Source organism: Pelophylax lessonae (assembly GCF_965119305.1).
Source record: "Pelophylax lessonae genome assembly, chromosome: 4".
Classification (NCBI taxonomy): domain Eukaryota; kingdom Metazoa; phylum Chordata; class Amphibia; order Anura; family Ranidae; genus Pelophylax; species Pelophylax lessonae.
Window position 1 is genome coordinate 627,979,795 of NC_138771.1, and position 20,941 is coordinate 628,000,735.

At 41.7% G+C, this 20,941-nt stretch overlaps 1 protein-coding gene across 1 annotated transcript in view; it reads right to left on the reverse strand.

The window, feature by feature from the left end:
• LOC309554184 (transcription factor HES-7-like) overlaps positions 1 to 20,941 on the reverse strand; it is a gene marked incomplete at its 5' end in the record, with an annotated part of 54,893 nt that overhangs the window by 16,174 nt on the left and 17,778 nt on the right. The window contains one exon of the mRNA XM_082255815.1: positions 20,230 to 20,325. Within this exon, the coding sequence (XP_082111941.1) occupies positions 20,230 to 20,325 (96 nt within the window). The remainder of the gene's footprint in view (positions 1 to 20,229; positions 20,326 to 20,941) is intronic.

A 20,941-nucleotide genomic window follows, 5' to 3' on the forward strand; every position in this document is an offset into this window, starting at 1 on the left:
CTCCATGATGTCGTCATGAAGGAGTGGAAGAGGACTCCAGTGACAACCTGTGAAGCTCTGGTGAACTCCATGCCCAAGAGGGTTAAGGCAGTGCTGGAAAATAATGGTGGCCACACAAAATATTGACACTTTGGGCCCAATTTGGACATTTTAACTTTTAAGTACTCACCTTTGTTGCCAGTGGTTTAGACATTAATGGCTGTGTGTTGAGTTATTTTGAGGGGACAGCAAATTTACACTGTTATACAAGCTGTACACTCACTACTTTACATTGTAGCAAAAGTGTCATTTCTTCAGTGTTGTCACATGAAAAGATATAGTAAAATATTTACAAAAATGTGAGGGGCGTACTCACTTTTATGAGATACTGGATATACTATACCAGGGATATGCAAACTGTGGCCCTCCAGCTGTTGCAAAACTACAAGTCCCATCATGCCTCTGCCTCTGGGTGTCATGCTTGTGGCTGTCAGAGTCTTGCTATGCCTCATGGGACTTGTAGTTCTGCAACAGCTGGAGGGCCACAGTTTGCATACCCCTGTACTATACCAACTAAATAACTTGTTGATCTTATGCAATCATAAAACCTCATAGCCAGCTTGGAGACTAAATTGGACAATACTCCACTGAATACTCTTATGATTGTTGGTCAATTTGATATCATGCAAAGCTTGAAAAACAATGCTGGGCTTTCTAGAAAATGGTGCTATGCACTAGTTCAGTAGTCTCAAAATTTGCCGGTCTTTGCTGTCTTTATACGGCCCTTGGAGCACTTTATGGATGGGGCACTATTCCTCCCACTTGAAGCAATTATGGCTCAAGTGGTCTGGTCCCCCATAGTCTGGCCCCCCTAGGGCTCTGTTCACATATTGGGGTCCTGGATCGTGGGCAGAACCTGCCTGCAATCCTGAATCACGGCAATTTGCGGGAAGCCCGTGCGGTTCTCATCAGTACAAATGGCACCCCAAAAAGGCTGCGTGATTTTGTTGCGATTGTCGCCCCATGAATAGAATCACAAAGTCGCAGGATGCCTGTCACTCAACAGAAGTACTTTTACTTCTTTTGGGTGACAGGCATCCCGCGATTCTGTTTGCATGATTTTACCGCTATTCGTGGGGTGACAATCGCAATAGCAAAATCACGCCGGGTTTAGGGTGCCATTCAAAGTGATGGGTAAGGCTTGAAAGATGGAAAACTGGCCCTCTGTTTAGAATGTTTGGAGACCCATGCACTAGTTAAAGGGGACCTATGGGAAAAAACAGACCTATTTCCCCCTTGCTGCTGCTATTAAAATAATGTCAGGATGGCCCCCAAAAACTAAACTTTTTCCTGGACATCTGAACTACCTGCTGCCTCTGTTTAGGAAGAGGTTTAATTGGTTGCTTCTGCCATTACCTGTGCTTGGCTGAGAATCAGATGAGGTAGCACCAGAAAAAAAGCAAGTATTTGGGGAGTCAGACTTTCACTTTTTAATGTAAGTGGACAGCTGTTTGATCTTAGATCCACTATAAACCCTTACTATCTCATTCAGCCGAGATGTAGAAGCCAAGTCCCTCCTGGAAGTCACCCAGATCTATTTTGAGCAGAGCAGCCAAAAGGAAAAGAACTTCCTGAGCTTGCATATAGCTCCCCCCCGTTGGCTTCAAAAAGTAAAAATAAAGTTAAAAGGCAATGTTTTACATTTATTGGATTAAAAAAATCTCTCAAAACTGTATTTTTAGGTCTGAATAAGTGATAAAGATTGAAAAAAGACTATTTAAAAGAGAAATTCAGGAATAGAAAAAAATAAAACACACACAGTCACCTTGATGGCTGCAGCACCAAACCCAGCTGCAGCTGTCCCCCCATTGACTGCTGATAGCTCAGTTCTCGGTATTCAGTCTGCAGAGAGCCGGTGACTGTCAGTCACCGGCTCTCTGCTCTGCCCCTTAATGGAGCGCTGGGCTGTGGAGGGGATGGGAGTGTCTGGCTCAGTCTCCCAGCAGTACTCTGAGAGGCTGTGCCAGCTACCAGTTCTGGCATCTAGGTGGATTTTTTTTTTAGAGCTTGGACCGGCTGAGTGACAAGCGGACTTTAGCCTACTGTTGGCTGAAAATGGGTCATGGGAGTGCAGAACTAGGTGCACTCCTGTGATCCATAGAGGAAGTACAGCCAAAATATCTTTGGCCTTACTTCTCTTTTAATATACCGTAATTTGCTGTAAAAGCAGACCTGTATTAAAAATAGCCAACTTTAGTTGAAATGCGACCTGGAAACAAAAATGCCATGACACTATGTATAACAGCAAACAAGTACATTTCCATTATTATTGACATCATAAATATATATATATATATATATATATATATATATATATATATATATATATATATATACACACACACATACACACACACACACACACACTATATAATATATATATATATATATATATACACACACATATATACACACACACATACACTCAGAGTTGAAAGTTAAAAAGTTTAACCGCGTAAGGACTGCCCCACGTTGCTAGTAAGGAAGACTGAGATCTTGCGTTTCTGCTAAGCAGGAACACGGATCTCTGCTTTCCTTCAGTTAAACCATCCACCACACAGTTAGCAAGCACTCCCAGGGAACACATTTAACCCTTTAATCACCCCTGATGTTAACCCCCTTCTCTGCCAGTGTCATTAGTAAAGTGACAGTGCATTTTTTTTAGCACTAATCACTGTTGGTGTCACTGGTCCCCAAAAAAGTGTCAAAAGGGTCAGTTAGGTGTCCAATTTGTCTGACGCAATGTCGCAGACCAGCTAAAAGTCGCTGATCGCCACCATTACAAGTAAAAAAAATAAAAAAGTCCTTAAATATATCCCATAGTTTGTAGAGGCTATAACTTTTGCGCAAACCAATCAATATACGCTTATTGGGATTTTTTTTTTTTACCAAAACTATGTAGCAGAATACATATTGGCCTAAACCGATGAATACATTAGATTTTAATGTTTTTATTGAATGTGTTTTATAGCAGAAAGTAAAAAATATAGATTTTTTCAAAACGGTCGGTCTTTTTTTTGTTTATGCGCAAAAAATAAAAAAAAACTGCAGAGGTGGTCAAATACCACCAAAAGAAAGCTTGTTTGTGGGGAAAAAAAGGACACATTTTATTTGGGCACAGCGTTACATGACCATGCAATTGTCAGTTATCGTAACGCAGTGCTGCATCGCACAAAATGGCCTGTTCATGAAGGGGGGGTAAAACCTTCCGGGGCTGAAGTGGTTAAAAGCAGACCTGTATTAAAACTGCCATCTTTAGTTGACATGACCTGGCAACAAAATGCCATGACACTATGTATAATAGTAAACAAGTACATTTCCATTATAATTTACATCATAAACATAATATATATAAGAAAGCCATCATTAGGCTGAAAAAAACAAAACAACCCCATCAGAGAGATAGCAAAAACATTAGGTGTGGCCAAATCAACTGTTTGGAACATCCTTAAAAAGAAAGAACGCACCGGTGAGCTCAGCAACACCAAAAGACCCGGAAGACCACGGAAAACAACTGTGGTGGATGACCGAAGAATTCTTTCCCTGGTGAAGAAAACACCCTTCACAACAGTTGGCCAGATCAAGAACACTCTCCAGGAGGTAGGTGTATGTGTGTCAAAGTCAACAATCAAGAAAAGACTTCACCAGAGTGAATACAGAGGGTTCACCACAAGATGTAAACCATTGGTGAGCCTCAAAAACAGGAAGGCCAGATTAGAGTTTGCCAAACAACATCTAAAAAAGCCTTCACAGTTCTGGAACAACATCCTATGGACAGATGAGACCAAGATCAACTTGTACCAGAGTGATGGGAAGAGAAGAGTATGGAGAAGGAAAGGAACTGCTCATGATCCATAGCATACCACCTCATCAGTGAAGCATGGTGGTGGTAGTGTCATGGCGTGGGCATGTATGGCTGCCAATGGAATGGTTCTCTTGTATTTATTGATGATGTGACTGCTGACAAAAGCAGCAGGATGAATTCTGAAGTGTTTCGGGCAATATTACCTTCTCATATTCAGCCAAATGCTTCAGAACTCATTGGACGGCGCTTCACAGTGCAGATGGACAATGACCCAACGCATACTGCGAAAGCAACCAAAGAGTTTAAGGGAAAGATGTGGAATGTAATGCAATGGCCAAGTCAATCACCTGACCTGAATCCGATTGAGCATGCATTTCACTTGCTGAAGACAAAACTAAAGGGAAAATGCCCCAAGAACAAGCAGGAACTGAAGACAGTTGCAGTAGAGGCCTGGCAGTGCATTACCAGGGATGAAACCCAGCATCTGGTGATGTCTATGTGTTCCAGACTTCAGGCTGTAATTGATTGCAAAGGATTTGCAACCAAGTATTAAAAAGTGAAAGTTTGATTTATGATTGTTAATTTGTCCCATTACTTTTGGTCCCTTAAAAAGTGGGAGGCACATATACAAACTGTTGTAATTCCTACACCGTTCACCTTATTTGGATGTAAATACCCTCAAATTAAAGCTGAAAGTCTGCAAGTAAAGCACGTCTTGTTTGTTTCATTTCAAATCCATTGCGGTGGTGTATAGAGCCAAAAAGATTAGAATTGTGTAGATGTCCCAATATTTATGGACCTGACTGTATATATACATATATATATATATATATATATATATATATATATATTTATACTCAGAATTAAAAGTTTAAAGTGTATGTAAACCCTAACAATGAACTTGTCTTGTCTTATTTGCTCCCTTTTGGTCTGCCAAGTATAACACTATTAAAAGGTTTTTTTTTTTTTTTTTTTAAAGAGTAGCTCCAGGCTCCTTCAGAAAAAAATAAAAGTCAGCAGCTACAAATACTGTCTGTAGCTACTGACTTTTAATATTAGGTCACTTACCTGTGCACAAATCCAGCAGTGTTTTTACCCCAAGCTGATTTTTTTTCAATCGGCTCTAAGGCACTGCCACCGCCATCCTGGCAAAAGAGTGCTGCGATTTGTGAACGGCCCAGCTGCGGGGGAAGGAGGAGGGTGAACTCATCCGGACATTAGGGCGGGTACCTGTCAAAACTAGGTACCCGCTCTCCTCCCCTCAAAAGGTGCCAAATGTGGCAGCAGAAGGGGGTAGGGGGCAGACAAGCGGAGCTTCCCTCTTTTGGGTGGAGCTCCACTTTAATATCTTTTATAAATGCACAAAATACTATTAGTTTTACCCAAAATCTTGTGAACTTCCTGTCCTCCCTGTCTGTGTACAAGGAGGAGCTATGGAGATGAGGCTGGTGGAGAGAAATGAGGAGGAGCTATGGAGATGAGGCTGGTGGAGAGAAATGAGGAGGAGATCTGGAGATGTGGAGATGAGGCTGGTGGAGAGAAATGAGGAGGAGATCTGGAGATGTGGAGATGAGGCTGGTGGGGAGAAATGAGGAGGAGCTATGGAGATGAGGCTGGTGGAGAGAAAATAGGAGGAGCTATGGAGATGAGGCTGGTGGAGAGAAATGAGGAGGAGCTCTGGAGATGTGGAGATGAGGCTGGTGGAGAGAAATGAGGAGAGGCTATGGAGATGAGGCTGGTGGAGAGACATGAGAAGAGGCTATGGAGATGAGGCTGGTGGAAAGAAATGAGGAGAAGCTATGGAGATGAGGCTGGTGGAGAGACATAAGAAGAGGCTATGGAGAGGAGGCTGGTGGAGAGAAATGAAGAGAGGCTATAGAGATGAGGCTGGTGGAGAGAAATGAGGAGGAGCTCTGGAGATGTGGAGATGAGGCTGGTGCAGAGAAATGAGGAGGGGCTATGGAGATGAGTCTAGCAGAGAGAAATTAGGAGGGGGATATGGAGATGATTCCGGTGGAGAGAAATGAGGAGGAATTGTGGAGATGAGGAGGGGTTATAGAGAGAAGGCTGGGGGAAGGGAGATGAGGAGGGGTTATGGAGACGAGGATGAGGAAGGGAAATGAGGAGGGGGTTATAGTGAGGAGGATGGAGAGAGATGAGGAGGGGTTGTGGAGAGCAGGATGGGGAGGGTTATGGAGATGAGGATGGCAAAGGGAGATGAGGAGGGGTTATAGGGATAAGAATGGGGGAAAGAGATGAGGAGGGGTTATGGAGATGAGGACGTGAGAGGGAGATGAGGGGTTATGGGGATAAAAATGGGGGAAGGAGATGAGGAGGGGTTATGGAGATGAGGATGTGAGAGGGAGATGAGGAGGGGTTATGGAGGGAGATGAGGAGGGGTTATGGAGGGGTGGATGGGGGAGGGAGATGAGGAGGGGTTGTGCAGATAAAGATTAGTGAGGGAGATGAGGAGAGGTTGTGGAGAGTAGGATGGGGGAAGGATATGGGGAGTGTTATGGAGATGAGAATGACAGAGGAAGATGAGGAGGGGTTGTGAAGAGGAGGATGGTGGAGTGAGATGAGCAGGGGTTGTGGAGATGAGGATGGTGGAGGGAGATGAGGAGGGGTTGTGGAGATGAGGATGGTGGAGGGAGATGAGGAGGAGTTTTTGAGAGGAGGATGCCGATGGTGGAGGGTGATGTGGAGGAAGATGAGGAGGGGTTTAGAGAGGAGGATGGTGGAGGGAGATGGGGAGGGGTTGTGGAGATGAGGATGGTGGAGGGAGATGAGGAGGGGTTGTGGAGATGAGGATGGCGGAGGGAGATGAGGAGGGGTTATGGAGATGAGGAGGGGTTATGGAGATGAGGATGTTGGTGATGGGAGATGAGGAGGGGTTGTGGAGATGAGAATGGTGGAGGGAGATGAAGAGGGTTTATGTAGTTGAAGATGTAGGATGGTGATGAGGAGGAGTTATGACAATGAAGAGGTAGGAGGGAGATAAGGATGGGATTTAGATGGGCTGTGGACATTTAATGTAACCTTAATATAACTACTTCCCATCTAGTATATTAATGTTTGGAAAACCTTGCTTTGGTGTATATTGTATGAATGTGTACAGGTTGCAGGCACAGTTGCCTATTATACAGTATAGACAGGTTCTCTTCTGTCTGCAAAGCTATGTTTCAGCACTTCAGAAACCCAATGCATTAGAGCTGAATTCTAGACACATATAAAAGATACAAATAATGCAGCTCTGCAATCAAATATCATTACATTAAATCAATTAATATCAATAAATATATTTTTTAAACAGTAGCAGTGTAAGTACCTGAATGCTCCCTGGTATCAGCCTCTTGCAGTCCCTGTACAGCAGGGCTAGAGTGTGAAAGGACGAAGCAGCACAAGGAGCCGATTACTTCATGTGCTGAAACAAAGCATGCTAATAGGATGACGAAGCAGCATGATAGAGATGAGCTCATCCCTGTGTTGCTTCTCCTTTCACTGTCCAGTAACAGGCTAAGGGTGGGACAGGGATGAACTGGTCTCAGGGGAATGTAGCTAACCATTCGGGCATCTAGTGGCAGAAAAAAGTACTGCAGGGGGAATCTCTGGATTGAAGGCAAATATTGCAGTAAAAGTTATTTTTGTAAATTTATTTTTTAATGGGTTATTCATTTTTATTTTGTTTTTGACTGTAGTTCTGCTTTAAGATCTTAACATGCACTACACCCTAAAAGTGATGAAATTTATGGATAGCAGCATGGGGGAATGGGATGTTAATCCAGCCTGTATTCCCTGTCTGAGGATCAGTGGTTTTAAATCATAGAAAGACTGGCTAAGGGTCCTTTCACAGGGGTGGTGCGCCCAGTGGACTCCATTTTTCTGAGCAGGGATCGATCCGCCGATCCCCGCTGAGCAGGCGGATGACAGCTCTGTCTCTGCTTACTTTGCAAAGACAGACCTGTCAGATCTCTATGGGAGATTGGATAAAAAACGGACCACCTATCCGTTTTCATCCAATCCTATCCGATCCTCCAGACAGATGGAAAATAGGATTTCCATCCATCCGGATTTCATGGACAAGATCAGATCAGAGAGCAGCAGGTGTCAGCGGAGATGTCATCTCAGGTCTGGGGTGCGCGCATGAGCCACTGGCGACCCGCTCCCACGGTGTTCACACACAGCAGGAGCCAGAGGCGTAACTAGAGCCTTCAGGGCCCCGATGCAAGAAACCATGAAGGGCCCCCCCAGATCCCTGGCCGGGGCCCTTCCCTTCAAGCCCAGGGCTCTTCCCACTATTCCTGGGGCTCTTTATTCTCGTTGCATGGCCTTTTATTACGGTCCCGCAGCAGGATCCTTTCACAAGTTCTGCAGTGGGCTCCCTTCCTGCAATCTTGGGGCCTCCCCACAGTGGTGCAATGCCAGGGCCCGGTCGCAAGTGTGACTTTTGCAATCCTGGAAGTTCACCCACTGGTTTGCTACTGGGCCCCCTGGAGCATGGGGCCCGGTAGCAATCGCAACCCCTGCAACCCCTGTAGTTTCGCCCCTGGCAGGAGCCCAGCGGCAGGTAGCGCAGACTCCATGTCCCACCGATTATTCAGGACACAGGCAGAACAGTGATCTGCCTATGTAAACAAGGCAGATTTCTTTTCTGTCAGTAGGCATTGATCCTGTGTTCTTGCAATACCTCCCCCACAGTACACAAGCACTCCCTAGGCACACATTTAACCCTTTGATCGCCCCTGATGGTAACCCATTCTTTGCCAGTGTCATCAGTACAGTGACTGTGCATATTTTGTAGCACTGAATTAGTATCACTGGTTCCCAAAAAGTGTCAGTTAGTGTCCTAATTCTTTGCTGCAATGTCGCAGTCCCGATTTAAGTAAATAAAAAATATTAAAAAATATCCCATAATTTTTAAACACTATAACTTTTGCACAAATCAATCAATTTACGCTTATTGGGATTTTTTTTCATAATAAATTGAATTAAATATGTAGCAGAATACATATTGGCCTAAACAGATGAAGAAACTTGATTTTTTACATTTTTTTTATTAGATGTGTTTTATAGCAGAATGTAAAAATTATTATTTTTTTTTTTTTTTCAAAATTGTTCTTTTTTGTTTATTGTTTATAGCTCAAAAACTAAAAATTGGCAGAGGTGCTCAAATACCATCAAAAGAAAGCTCTATTTGTGGGGGGGGGGGAAAAGGACATATTTTATTTGGGTACAGTGTCGCACGATCGCGCAATTGTCAGTTAAAATAACGCAGTTATGGCCAGGTCACGAAGGGGGGTAAATCTTCTGGAGCTGAAGTGGTTGAATAGGAGCCAGTGTATGCCTCTACAATATACACACACACACACACACACACACACACACACACATATATATATATATATATATATATATATATATATATATATATATATATATATCTCAACAGGTAGTGGGGAAAATGGGGACACCCTCTTAGACAGTTGTCACGTGAAATCATATCCACGCTGGAAGATTTGCCATCCTTTCTAGTGACATCTATGACATTTTTGATTTTCTATCATTTTCTGTACTGCTGACAATGGTCACCATGACAGAGAGCAGGGACAGCAATAAAATCTTGACACCTTGCAAACCAAAAAATAGTTTTGGCTACATGTACAACTAGATTAGGGAGCCCCTTTACAAAACCTTCGTTGGATGAATGTAACACACATTTCACGCAGGCTGCACAAATTTTGGCTGTATTTTCTATAACAGATTAACTCCTAGGATCATCGCCTCCATCTACTGGCCAAAATGCAGTATAGTTTTCTGAAATACCTCAATGAGAATATATACCTCATTATGCCCACTAGAGGGAGCTGACAATCATAGGAATTACAGTAACCCCCCCCTCCATCGTGGGGGTTACGTTCCAGACCCACCCGCGATAAGTGAAAATCCGCGAAATAGAAATAGCCTATTTAACTACACCCTAGGCATGTTTTTATAACTTTTACGGTACTTTTAAAAGCATTTTAAGGTCTTTAAACACACTTTTAAAACAATAGAAACACATTTAAACACCTAAAAGATATTAAGAGAGAGAGAGAGAGAGGGAGCAAGAGCAATGGAAAACACAAAAATATTTAATTAATAATGAATTAATTAATATGATCTAAAAAAAAGACGTGAAATACCGGGACCGCATAAACTGAACCGTGATATAACGGGGTTTACTGTATCTGTTACAGAAACGAGAATTCAAATTTGCACAGCCTGCACAAATGTGTGCGACATTTGTCCAACGAAGGTCTTATAAATAGTATTGTTCGCACACATTCCTGAGTATAGGCACATCTATAGCGGGTGCTGCTGCGATCACCAGCTGGGCACTGGATCTATCACAGATCAATACACTGTACATGTTCGCCAGCACACCATGGATCTTGTATAGCAGTCCCAAATCTTTTTATTGTGAAAAGATCACATCGCAACAGGTAAGTGCAACGTTTCGGAGCCACGCAAGGACCCCTTCGTCAGTCATGTGATCACAGTAAAAAACGTGCCACCTGTCACCTGTCTGATCGCCCCCATTACTAGTAAAAAAAAAAAAAAAATAAATGACAAATCAAATGCGATAACTTTTGCGCAAACCAATCGAAATACGCTTATTCCGATTTTGAATTACCAAAAATATGTAGCAGAAAAAAATTGGCCTAACATGTAAAATAATTTTGATTTTTTAATTTTTTGGGGGGGAATGTTATATAGCAGAATGTGAAAAATATCTGTTTTTTTTTTTTTTTTTCAAAATTGTCGCTCTTTTTTTGTTTATAGAGCAAAGATTTAAAATGCGCAGAGGTGATCAAATACCACCAAAAGAAAGCTCTATTTGTGGGAAAACAAGGACGTAAATTTTGTTTGGGTACAGCGTCGCAGTGCCGAATCGCAAAATAGGGCCTGGTCAGGAAGGGGGGGGGGTAAAATCTTCTGGGGCTGAAGTGGTTAAAGATCATCACAGAAGACAAGGGGGGCGCTCTTTACGTCTAGAGGAAAACAGATTTCGTCTCCAAATATGGAAAGGTTTCTTCACAGTAAGAGCTGTGAAAATGTGGAATAGACTCCCTCCAGAGGTGGTTCTGGCTAGCTCAGTAGATTGCTTTAAAAAAGGCCTGGATTCTTTCCTAGGTGTACTTAATATAAATGGGTACTAATATTTATAGGTGAAGTTGATCCAGGGAATATCTGATTGCCTCTCGGGGGATCGGGTAGGGATTTTTTCCCCCTGCTGTAGTAAATTGGATCATGCTTTGCTGGAGTTTTTTCACCTTCCTCTGGACCAACTGCGGGTATAGGATTGTATATATGGGATTGTATGGTTGGGTTTTCATTACTGTTTTTTGTTTTCCATTGGTTCAGCCAGATGTCTTTTCTCAACCTGACTAACTATGTAATTAGGTTTTGCTGCATTTGATGCTCGTTTTTTGCACGTGGCAAAATGTGTTTGTTTCTGTTTTTGTGATGTCATTAACAATTAATGGCACTGAAAGCACGAGTACATTCTAGGTGAATAAAGGGGTCCCTAGAAGTCTGTAATGCTCACCATACACTATACATGTATAAAGGGGTCCCTGGAAGCATGCAATGCTCACCATACACTATACATGTATTAAGGGGTCCCTGGAAGTCTGTAATGCTCACCATACACTATACATGTATTAAGGGGTCCCTGGAAGTCTGTAATGCTCACCATACACTATACATGTATAAAGGGGTCCCTGGAAGCATGCAATGCTCACCATAAACTATACATGTATAAAGGGGTCCCTGGAAGTCTGTAATGCTCACCATACACTATACATGTATAAAGGGGTCCCTAAAAGTCTGTAATGATCACTATATATGTATAAAGGGGTTCCTGGAAGTCGGTAATGCTCACCATAAACTATATGTATAAAGGGGTCCCTGGAAGTCTGTAATGCTCACTACACATTAATAAATGGGTCCCTGGAAGCCTGTAATGCTCATCATACATGTATAAAAGGGTTCCCTAGAAGTCTGTAATGATCACTATACATTAATAAAGGGGTCTCTGGAATCCTGTAATGCTCATCATACATGTAAGAAGGGGTTCCTGTAAGTCTGTAATGATCTCCATACACTATACATGTATAAAGGGGTCCCTAGAAGTCTGTAATACGCACTATACATTAATAAAGGGGTCTCTGGAAGCCTGTAATGCTCATCATACATGTATAAAGGGGTCCCTAGAAGTCTGCAATGATCACTATACATTAATAAAGGGGTCTCTGGAAGCCTGTAATGCTCTCCATACATAATTCATGTATAAAGGGTTCCCTGGAAGTCTTTAATGCTCACCATACATTGATAAAGGGGTCCCTGGAAGCCTGTAATGCTCACCATACACTATACATGTATAAAGGGGTCCCTGGATGTCTGTAATGCTCACCATACACTATACATGTATAAAGGGGTCCCTGGATGTCTGTAATGCTCACCATACACTATACATGTATAAAGGGGTCCCTGGATGTCTGTAATGCTCACCATACACTATACATGTATAAAGGGGTCCCTGGATGTCTGTAATGCTCTCCATATGCTATACTGTATAAAGGGGTCCCTAGAAGTCTGTAATGCACACTATACATTAATAAAGGGGTCTCTGGAAGCCTGTAATGCTCATCATACATGTATAAAGGGGTCCCTAGAAGTCTGTAATGCACACTATACATTAATAAAGGGGTCCCTGGAAGCCTGTAATGCTCACCATACACTATACATGTATAAAGGGGTCCCTGGAATTCTGTAAAGCTCACCATACATTATACAATCTGATTGTACAATCTATGTATGATCTCCTTTGAATTTACCAAAACAATATAATAGGAGCAGTGGAGCACACACCTATTCAACTACTCTGTATCCAAGTTTTTTATCAAATCATTTTTATTGAAAAAGTTTTTCAAGTGGTTGTAAAGCCTTAAGATTTTTCACCTAAATGTATTCTATGTATTAAGGTGAAAAACCTTCTGTCCTGAAGCTCCCCCCAGAACCCCCCTTTTTCTTACCAGAGCCTGATCCGATCCAGCGATGTGCACGAGCGCAGCGGCTCCAGCTGTTATCTCTCTCCTCATTGGACAGAGGCTCCTGCCAATTAAATCCAGTGACACGGGAGCAGGGGGGCGTCAATTGTGCAGCAGCGGGACTCAGGAGTGAGCCCTCATGGGTGCCCCCATGGAAAGAGGCATTCTATGGGGGCACCCCAAGAAGAGGAGGGTCCTGGAGCACCAGCGAAGCACCCCAAAAGAAGAGGATCAGGGCTTCTCTGTACAAAGTGATTGCACAGAGCAGGTAAGTATAGGCATGTTTGTTATTTTTTTAAAAAACAAGGGTTTACAACCACTTTAATTTACATCTACATACCTATATTCCATACATACAAATAACACACACACATATACATTAGTGTATCACTATATATTTGATGGTCTATATCTAATGAAGATTGTGCAATGGGATTGTATTCTGTATGGTAAGCTTTACGGACTTCCAGGGACACACTGTTTTCAATACTACAGCCTTGCTCCAGGTGGGCTGTTATGTGATTGCTCAGCTCCTGCACACTCTGCCAAATGAGCGAAGATAGATAGATAGATAGATAGATAGATAGATAGATAGATAGATAGATAGATAGATAGATAGATAGATAGATAGATAGATAGATAGATAGATAGATAGATAGATAGATAGATAGATAGATAGATAGATAGATAGATAGATAGATAGATAGATAGATAGATAGATAGATAGATAGATAGATAGATAGATAGATAGATAGATAGATAGATAGATAGATAGATAGATAGATAGATAGATAGATAGATAGATAGATAGATAGATAGATAGATAGATAGATAGATAGATAGATAGATAGATAGATAGATAGATAGATAGATAGATAGATAGATAGATAGATAGATAGATAGATAGATAGATAGATAGATAGATAGATAGATAGATAGATAGATAGATAGATAGATAGATAGATAGATAGATAGATAGATAGATAGATAGATAGATAGATAGATAGATAGATAGATAGATAGATAGATAGATAGATAGATAGATAGATAGATAGATAGATAGATAGATAGATAGATAGATAGATAGATAGATAGATAGATAGATAGATAGATAGATAGATAGATAGATAGATAGATAGATAGATAGATAGATAGATAGATAGATAGATAGATAGATAGATAGATAGATAGATAGATAGATAGATAGATAGATAGATAGATAGATAGATAGATAGATAGATAGATAGATAGATAGATAGATAGATAGATAGATAGATAGATAGATAGATAGATAGATAGATAGATAGATAGATAGATAGATAGATAGATAGATAGATAGATAGATAGATAGATAGATAGATAGATAGATAGATAGATAGATAGATAGATAGATAGATAGATAGATAGATAGATAGATAGATAGATAGATAGATAGATAGATAGATAGATAGATAGATAGATAGATAGATAGATAGATAGATAGATAGATAGATAGATAGATAGATAGATAGATAGATAGATAGATAGATAGATAGATAGATAGATAGATAGATAGATAGATAGATAGATAGATAGATAGATAGATAGATAGATAGATAGATAGATAGATAGATAGATAGATAGATAGATAGATAGATAGATAGATAGATAGATAGATAGATAGATAGATAGATAGATAGATAGATAGATAGATAGATAGATAGATAGATAGATAGATAGATAGATAGATAGATAGATAGATAGATAGATAGATAGATAGATAGATAGATAGATAGATAGATAGATAGATAGATAGATAGATAGATAGATAGATAGATAGATAGATAGATAGATAGATAGATAGATAGATAGATAGATAGATAGATAGATAGATAGATAGATAGAGCTCCCTGACAATGTCTGCATTTGAAAATACAGAGGGAGGTGGGAGCAATCTCCTGGAGGAGGAGGGCAGGTGCAGGGGGTGTGTTCATGGAGTCAACTGCTGAAGTACGTTTTTTGTCCCAAATACCAAATTTCAGGATGGAGCAGGAAGTAATGGAGGAGTTTTTTTATCGAACTTAGTGGAGGCTCAGGTAATGCCTGGCCTAAAATTCAGAGAAAGCTTTTTCTTTTCTGCAGCAGAGGTACATTAATGGTATATTGGTACATAGGGAAGCTTGAATTTTGAAAAAAAAAAAAAAAAGTGAGCTTAGCCTTTAAGTGTTACAATTTTATTATGTTAAGGATTTTAATAAAAATGCAAAACAAAAACTATTTTTTTTCCTATTTATATTTCCTGTCATCAGAGGGCACTCTAGGCTCCTATTCATTACACTCTTTTTTTATGTTCCTGATCACAGAGCTCAGGCTCACATTACACACACAGCTGAATGAGTCAGAGAGTGGTTCCTCCCGACTGTACCTCTCCGGGCCAATGCATACATCAGCCAGAAAGGCATTCTGAAAAAACATAGCTGCTTCTGCACACTCTATTTCGGAATCCCATCATGCTCTGTGAATCCTGTGTCATGAGTGGACCCCATATTACATTGTATCTATGGTCCAAATTGTTCTTTTTCTAGTTTTGGATGGAGTGTGGAAGGGTTAGAACCCCTGTTATAGTTTTAGTGCTGGGGAGAATCACCCTCTTTTTTTCCACTGTCACCGAGACCGAAGTGATAGGAAATCCAGAATTTACAGTTGTCCCCGGAACAGGAAGGGAGGGGAAATCTTCCAAAGGGGACACTTTTTAGGGGAAAATTGTCTAAGAAGGGACAATTGCCACCTGAATAAAAAAAAAGTGTCCACATGACTCCCCCTGGTTAGTAAGTAGTATAAATTTTCCCCCGCAAAAAAAAAAAAAAAAAAACATTTTAAAGTAATTCCGTCTCTCCATTCCTGTGATTGACACTGCTCTGTCCCACTGCTTTGTTATCACTATGTACTGGTGCACTTTGCAAGCTTTCTGTGTCATCAGCCTGTTCACTGGACTACAAACAGCTATCATCTAAATGCTGAAGTTCTAATCTTAAAACGCACTTTGTAAACTCCAGTACCTGAAACATGTTAAGCACCATACAATAGATTCCATCTTGCTGAGAGCGTATACCCTCCCTTCCTCAGTCTAACAGCTGCTGTGTGAGACATTGTACAAAGATAATATAGGTAGAGAATTTAGGCTCTTATACTAGTGGTCATTTAGAAATATATTTTTTTAGGCTACATTCACACCTGAGCGTAGCGTTTTCGCGCGTTTTTTACCGCGATTTTTACCGCGATTTACAGGCGTTTTTTGTGCAGGCGTTTTTTGATTGAATAGATACCAATGGAAAATGCCTGTAATCTGCCCAAAAAGAAGCTCATGTACTTTTTTGAGCGTTGGGCGTTTTGTAAACAGCGTCAAAACGCTCAGATGTGAACAGGGGCCATTGAAATGAATAGGAATTGTCTTGTTGGGCGTTTTGAGAGCTGATCCTAGAGCAGAAAAACTCCCCAAAAACGCCTAGATGTGAACGGAGCCTTAGAGGTATTTGTATACCTAACAAATATTTTTTTTATTATTATTATTATTAAGATTTATATATATTTAAAAGGATTGCTGCACATTAAATTTATTGAACAAAATGTCCATACATATTAAAAGTATTCCATAATTACAGTTTCAGGCTTACAAGCTCACACCCTTCTTTAGATCAGAACACATCTATATGTTCCGATCTGAAGAAGGGCACGAGTTTGTAAGCCCGAAACTGTAATTATGGAATACTTTTAATATGTATGGACATTTCGTTCAATAAATTTGATGTGCAGCAATCCTTTGGACTTTCTTTATATATGGTCGGTGGAATGACCAGATTGCTTTGCACTGTTTCACAACCGTTGTGCTGCTCTCCCCACCTTTTTTGGAGATATATATATATATATATATATATATATATATAATATATATATTATATTATTATATATTTATATATATATTTTTATTTTTATATACACTATTTTTTTTTTATATTATACATTTAACTTATATTTGAAGTAATTTAAAATATATTTAATGTGTATATATACTTCCTCTATTATGAGTGATTCCTTCATTTTCACTGACACCTAGTGGCCATTGTGAGCTTTTTTTTTTGCGTGTCTCGATCAGGTAAAAAGAAAAAATAAAGTATTGCGGCCACTAGATGGCGCTGGCGATATGGGAATCACACATAATAGGGAAAGAACGGCAATTTTTCTTTTATTCAAATATTTATTTTATACATAGGATCATAAATATTTTGACAAATTTTGACAAACCCTTTATAGCCCTTTTAAGTTTTAACCCTCTTGTATTGAATTGTATTGTAACTGTACTGTCTGCCCTCATGTTGTAAAGCTCTGCGCAAATTGTTGGCACTATATAAATCCTGTATATTAATAATAATAGAGAATCTATTACATTAAAATAAAAATAAGCAGCTGCTTCTATGCTGGAGATATAGCCATTGGTATCCCCCATTAGAATGGAATGAAATCCTCGGCGTCTGATTGGTGTGTGCTGATTTTCTCTAGGCACCCCTACCAGACAGCAGGGCCAGGTCTGTGATCACACTTTTCTGAAGGAAAGGTAAGCCATACAGCTTGGTTACCCACTCAACCCTGCTGTGGGCTATAAGGGAGCTTTGATATACCAAGAAATTCATTACTCTGCTCTCTCCTAATACCATCAAGCCCCCAAGCAGCAGGGCCGGGACAAGTGGTGGGCAGGAGGGGTGTCTGCGGTATCATGTGATGTGAGGTGGGGGGGCACCACAAGGAGGTTTGGGTGAGGGGGAATTTATTTAGGGGGCGGCAGGAGGTAAGAATTGTTCTAGGAGGGGAAATTTGGAGAGGTGTGCAAGGAGTGGTGATTTGGGGAGATTTGTGTTGGAAGGGGGGAATGTGGGAAGATGATTTGTGATAGGAGGGGGAATTTTGGAGGTTTGTGCTATTGAAGGCAATATGGTGGGGGGGGGGGGGTTTGCGCTAGCAGGGATAATTGGGGGTATTTGTGCTAGGCGGGAAAATTTGTGGGAATTGTGCTGGGGTGAGAAGAGAGTATTTGAGCTCAGGAACGAAATTTGAGGGGTAGAGGACTGGTACTACGAGGGGGGAATTTTTTCAGAGGGGGGGTGGATTTGTGCTGGTGGCATATGGGGAATGAGAGGATTTTGGGGGGTTGGGGGGGGACAAAGATTCCTGATGGGAGGGGGGGATTTCAGTAGGAGGCGGATTTGTATTTGGAGGATGGGGAATTAATGCTTAGAGGGTAAGCATGCAGATTAGTGATTGATTTTTTTTTTTTTTGAGGGGAGAGGGAATTTTTGTTGAGACATAATGCTAATACATATTAGGGGGGGGGATCGTGTGTGCTCCAGGCACAGTTACTAGCGGCTAACGGATCATGTGACCACAAGTCACGGTGATCACATCATCATACACCCCGCCCCACCTCCTGGCATCCAAACCCCCCCTAAAGTATGGGGAGGGGTTAAAGTGGTTGTAAAGGCTCCAACTTTTTTACCTTCAAGAATTCTATGCATGAAGGTAAAAAACCTGTGTGCAGCAGCCCCTTTTTTCTGAAAATAAAATAAAAAAATACAATATTTTTCACTTTCTGCTACATAACATTCCCAATAAAAAAAAAAATAGTAAAAATCAAATGTTTTCATAATTTTAGACAAATTTGTATTCTGCTACATATTTTTGGTCCAAAAAATCCCAATAAGTGTATATTGATTGGTTTGCGCAAAAGTTATCGCATCTACAAACTAGGGGAAAGATTTATGTCATTTTTATTTATTTTTATTTTTTACTAGTAATGGCGGCGATCTGCGATTTTTAGCGGGACTGCGACATTGTGGCAGACAGATCGGACCCCTAACTGACATTTTTTACACTTTTGGGGGGGGGACCAGTGACATTACTACAGTAATCAGTGCTAAAAATATGCACTGCTTCTGTAATAATGACACTGGCAGGGAAGGGGTTATCACCACGGCCGATCAAAGGGTTCAATGTGTCCCTAGGGGGTGCTTTCTAACTGTGGGGGGGGGGGGCTTGCTGCATGAACACAGAGACCTGTGTTCCTAAGTAAGAGGAACATAGGATCCCTGTGTTCATCACTGACAGAACAGCCGGGTGCCTTGTTTACTACACCGTTCTGTCTCCACGGGGAGCGATCACGGGTGCTCGGTGGAAATGGCGGTCGCCGGACCCACTGATTGGCTCCCCCTGTGGCCAAAAGGGCGTGCGAACATGCCTTGGGTGTTGCACGCACGCCCCCGCTAGTGGTCCCACAAAGCAACATGCAGGTACGTCATTTCACGGGACAGAGCCGACCTGCCACAGTAAAACTACGACGGATGGTCGGCAAGCGGTTAAACTGGATTTCAGTTCTGTCATTCATGGAGGCTCATCATCCCAGTTGGGCATTACCTAGGGCAGTCTGCATGGGAACACCCACTCCTCCAAACTCACATCCATCTATCAAGGCACTTTGATATTTATATAACTCCTCCTAAGAGCCAGCCCACTGTTTACATCAGAACCAGAGGCGGGAGAAGGGATGGGCAGGAGGGGCGGCTGCCCTAGGCACTGTGGTATCATGTGAGGAGGTGATGTTAGTGTTTGAAGGGGGAATTTGGGAGGCAGCAGGGGGTAAGTATAGTTCTAGGAGGGGAAATTTGGGATGGGGGGGGGGGTGCTAGGAGTGTTGATTTAGGGCGATTTGTATTGAGAGAGGGGTTGGGGAAGATGATTTTTGCTAGGAGGAGGGGGGGGGGTTGGAGGGGGAATTAGTGCTGGGAGGGGGGGGGGGGTTGGAAGAAGATGTGTACTTGGAGGGGACATTTTAGGAGTAGAGGATTTGTGCTAGGAGGGGGTTGCCAATTTTTTTTTTTGGGGGGGGGGGGGGCAAAGAAGGGGCTATATCAGCAGGGGGACACCCCTGGCCTCTACAACTTGGGGGGGGGGGCTGCAGTTTGGCATGTTCACCCTGAACTCTAGATGACCTTGTCCCAGCACTGATCAGTGGAGGGGGACACTGAAGTAGGGTGCTGTGATGTTTTCCAGAAGCTATATATAGCGCACTGTTGGCCCCTCCCACCAGCCATGATCATCCTGCATTGCATAGAGAAGCACAGAGACCCAATGATGACATCACTAAAATAAAGTATGTAATAAAAGTGTCATTAGCATGTTGATAAGGTTGAAAGGAGGAACCATACAAGGCAAAATATAAGCAGATTAGAATTCAGCTTTGATTGGACTTTGCAAATTGTCACTAACCTGATTGCCAGTAAGCTTCAGAAGCAGGACCCTCATCTCGTCTAGGCTCCGGTTTATCCGATCTCGCCTCTGCTTCTCCACCACAGGCTTGAGGATCTACGGACAGGAAAGTTAACAAGGCGCACCAAAACCCCTCCCATGGTTCCCGCTCAGCTCCGCCCACTGCACACAGAATGCAAGGGAGAGTGAACCGGTAACGGAAGGATAAATACAATTTATATTAGATGAGTTAAATGTTTAATAGCAAATAATTGATCCTAATAGTTAAAGTGGTTATAAACCTCAGAAATGACATATGAACAAAGCATATCCCTCTATAGTGTGTATTAGGAGCACTAGGTGCCACTTCTGTCTTCTGCTTCCTTCCTCTGCTATCAGCATGAATGACTTCTGACAGGTTTTCCTGACACCAAGGGGAAAACGATGACAGGGGAGGGAGCTCCAGCACACAACCTGTGATTTACAGCATCAGTGTCAGGAGCTTCTAGCACTCCTGCTCCATCATAGCTGCTGGTTTCAGCATCCTGGTTTTGGCTATAATGCATTTTTCTTGTCTGTCTGTCCACCTGTATGGTGATTGATGTGGCCAGTCTCTGGGTGGAGACCAAACCTGATTTAGGCCAGCTAAGCCTGCAGTCTCATGCTTGTGATATTGCATTTATTACACGCGTTCCAAGCTTCCCGTTTGTCTGCCCTGCTGCTTGGATTACCT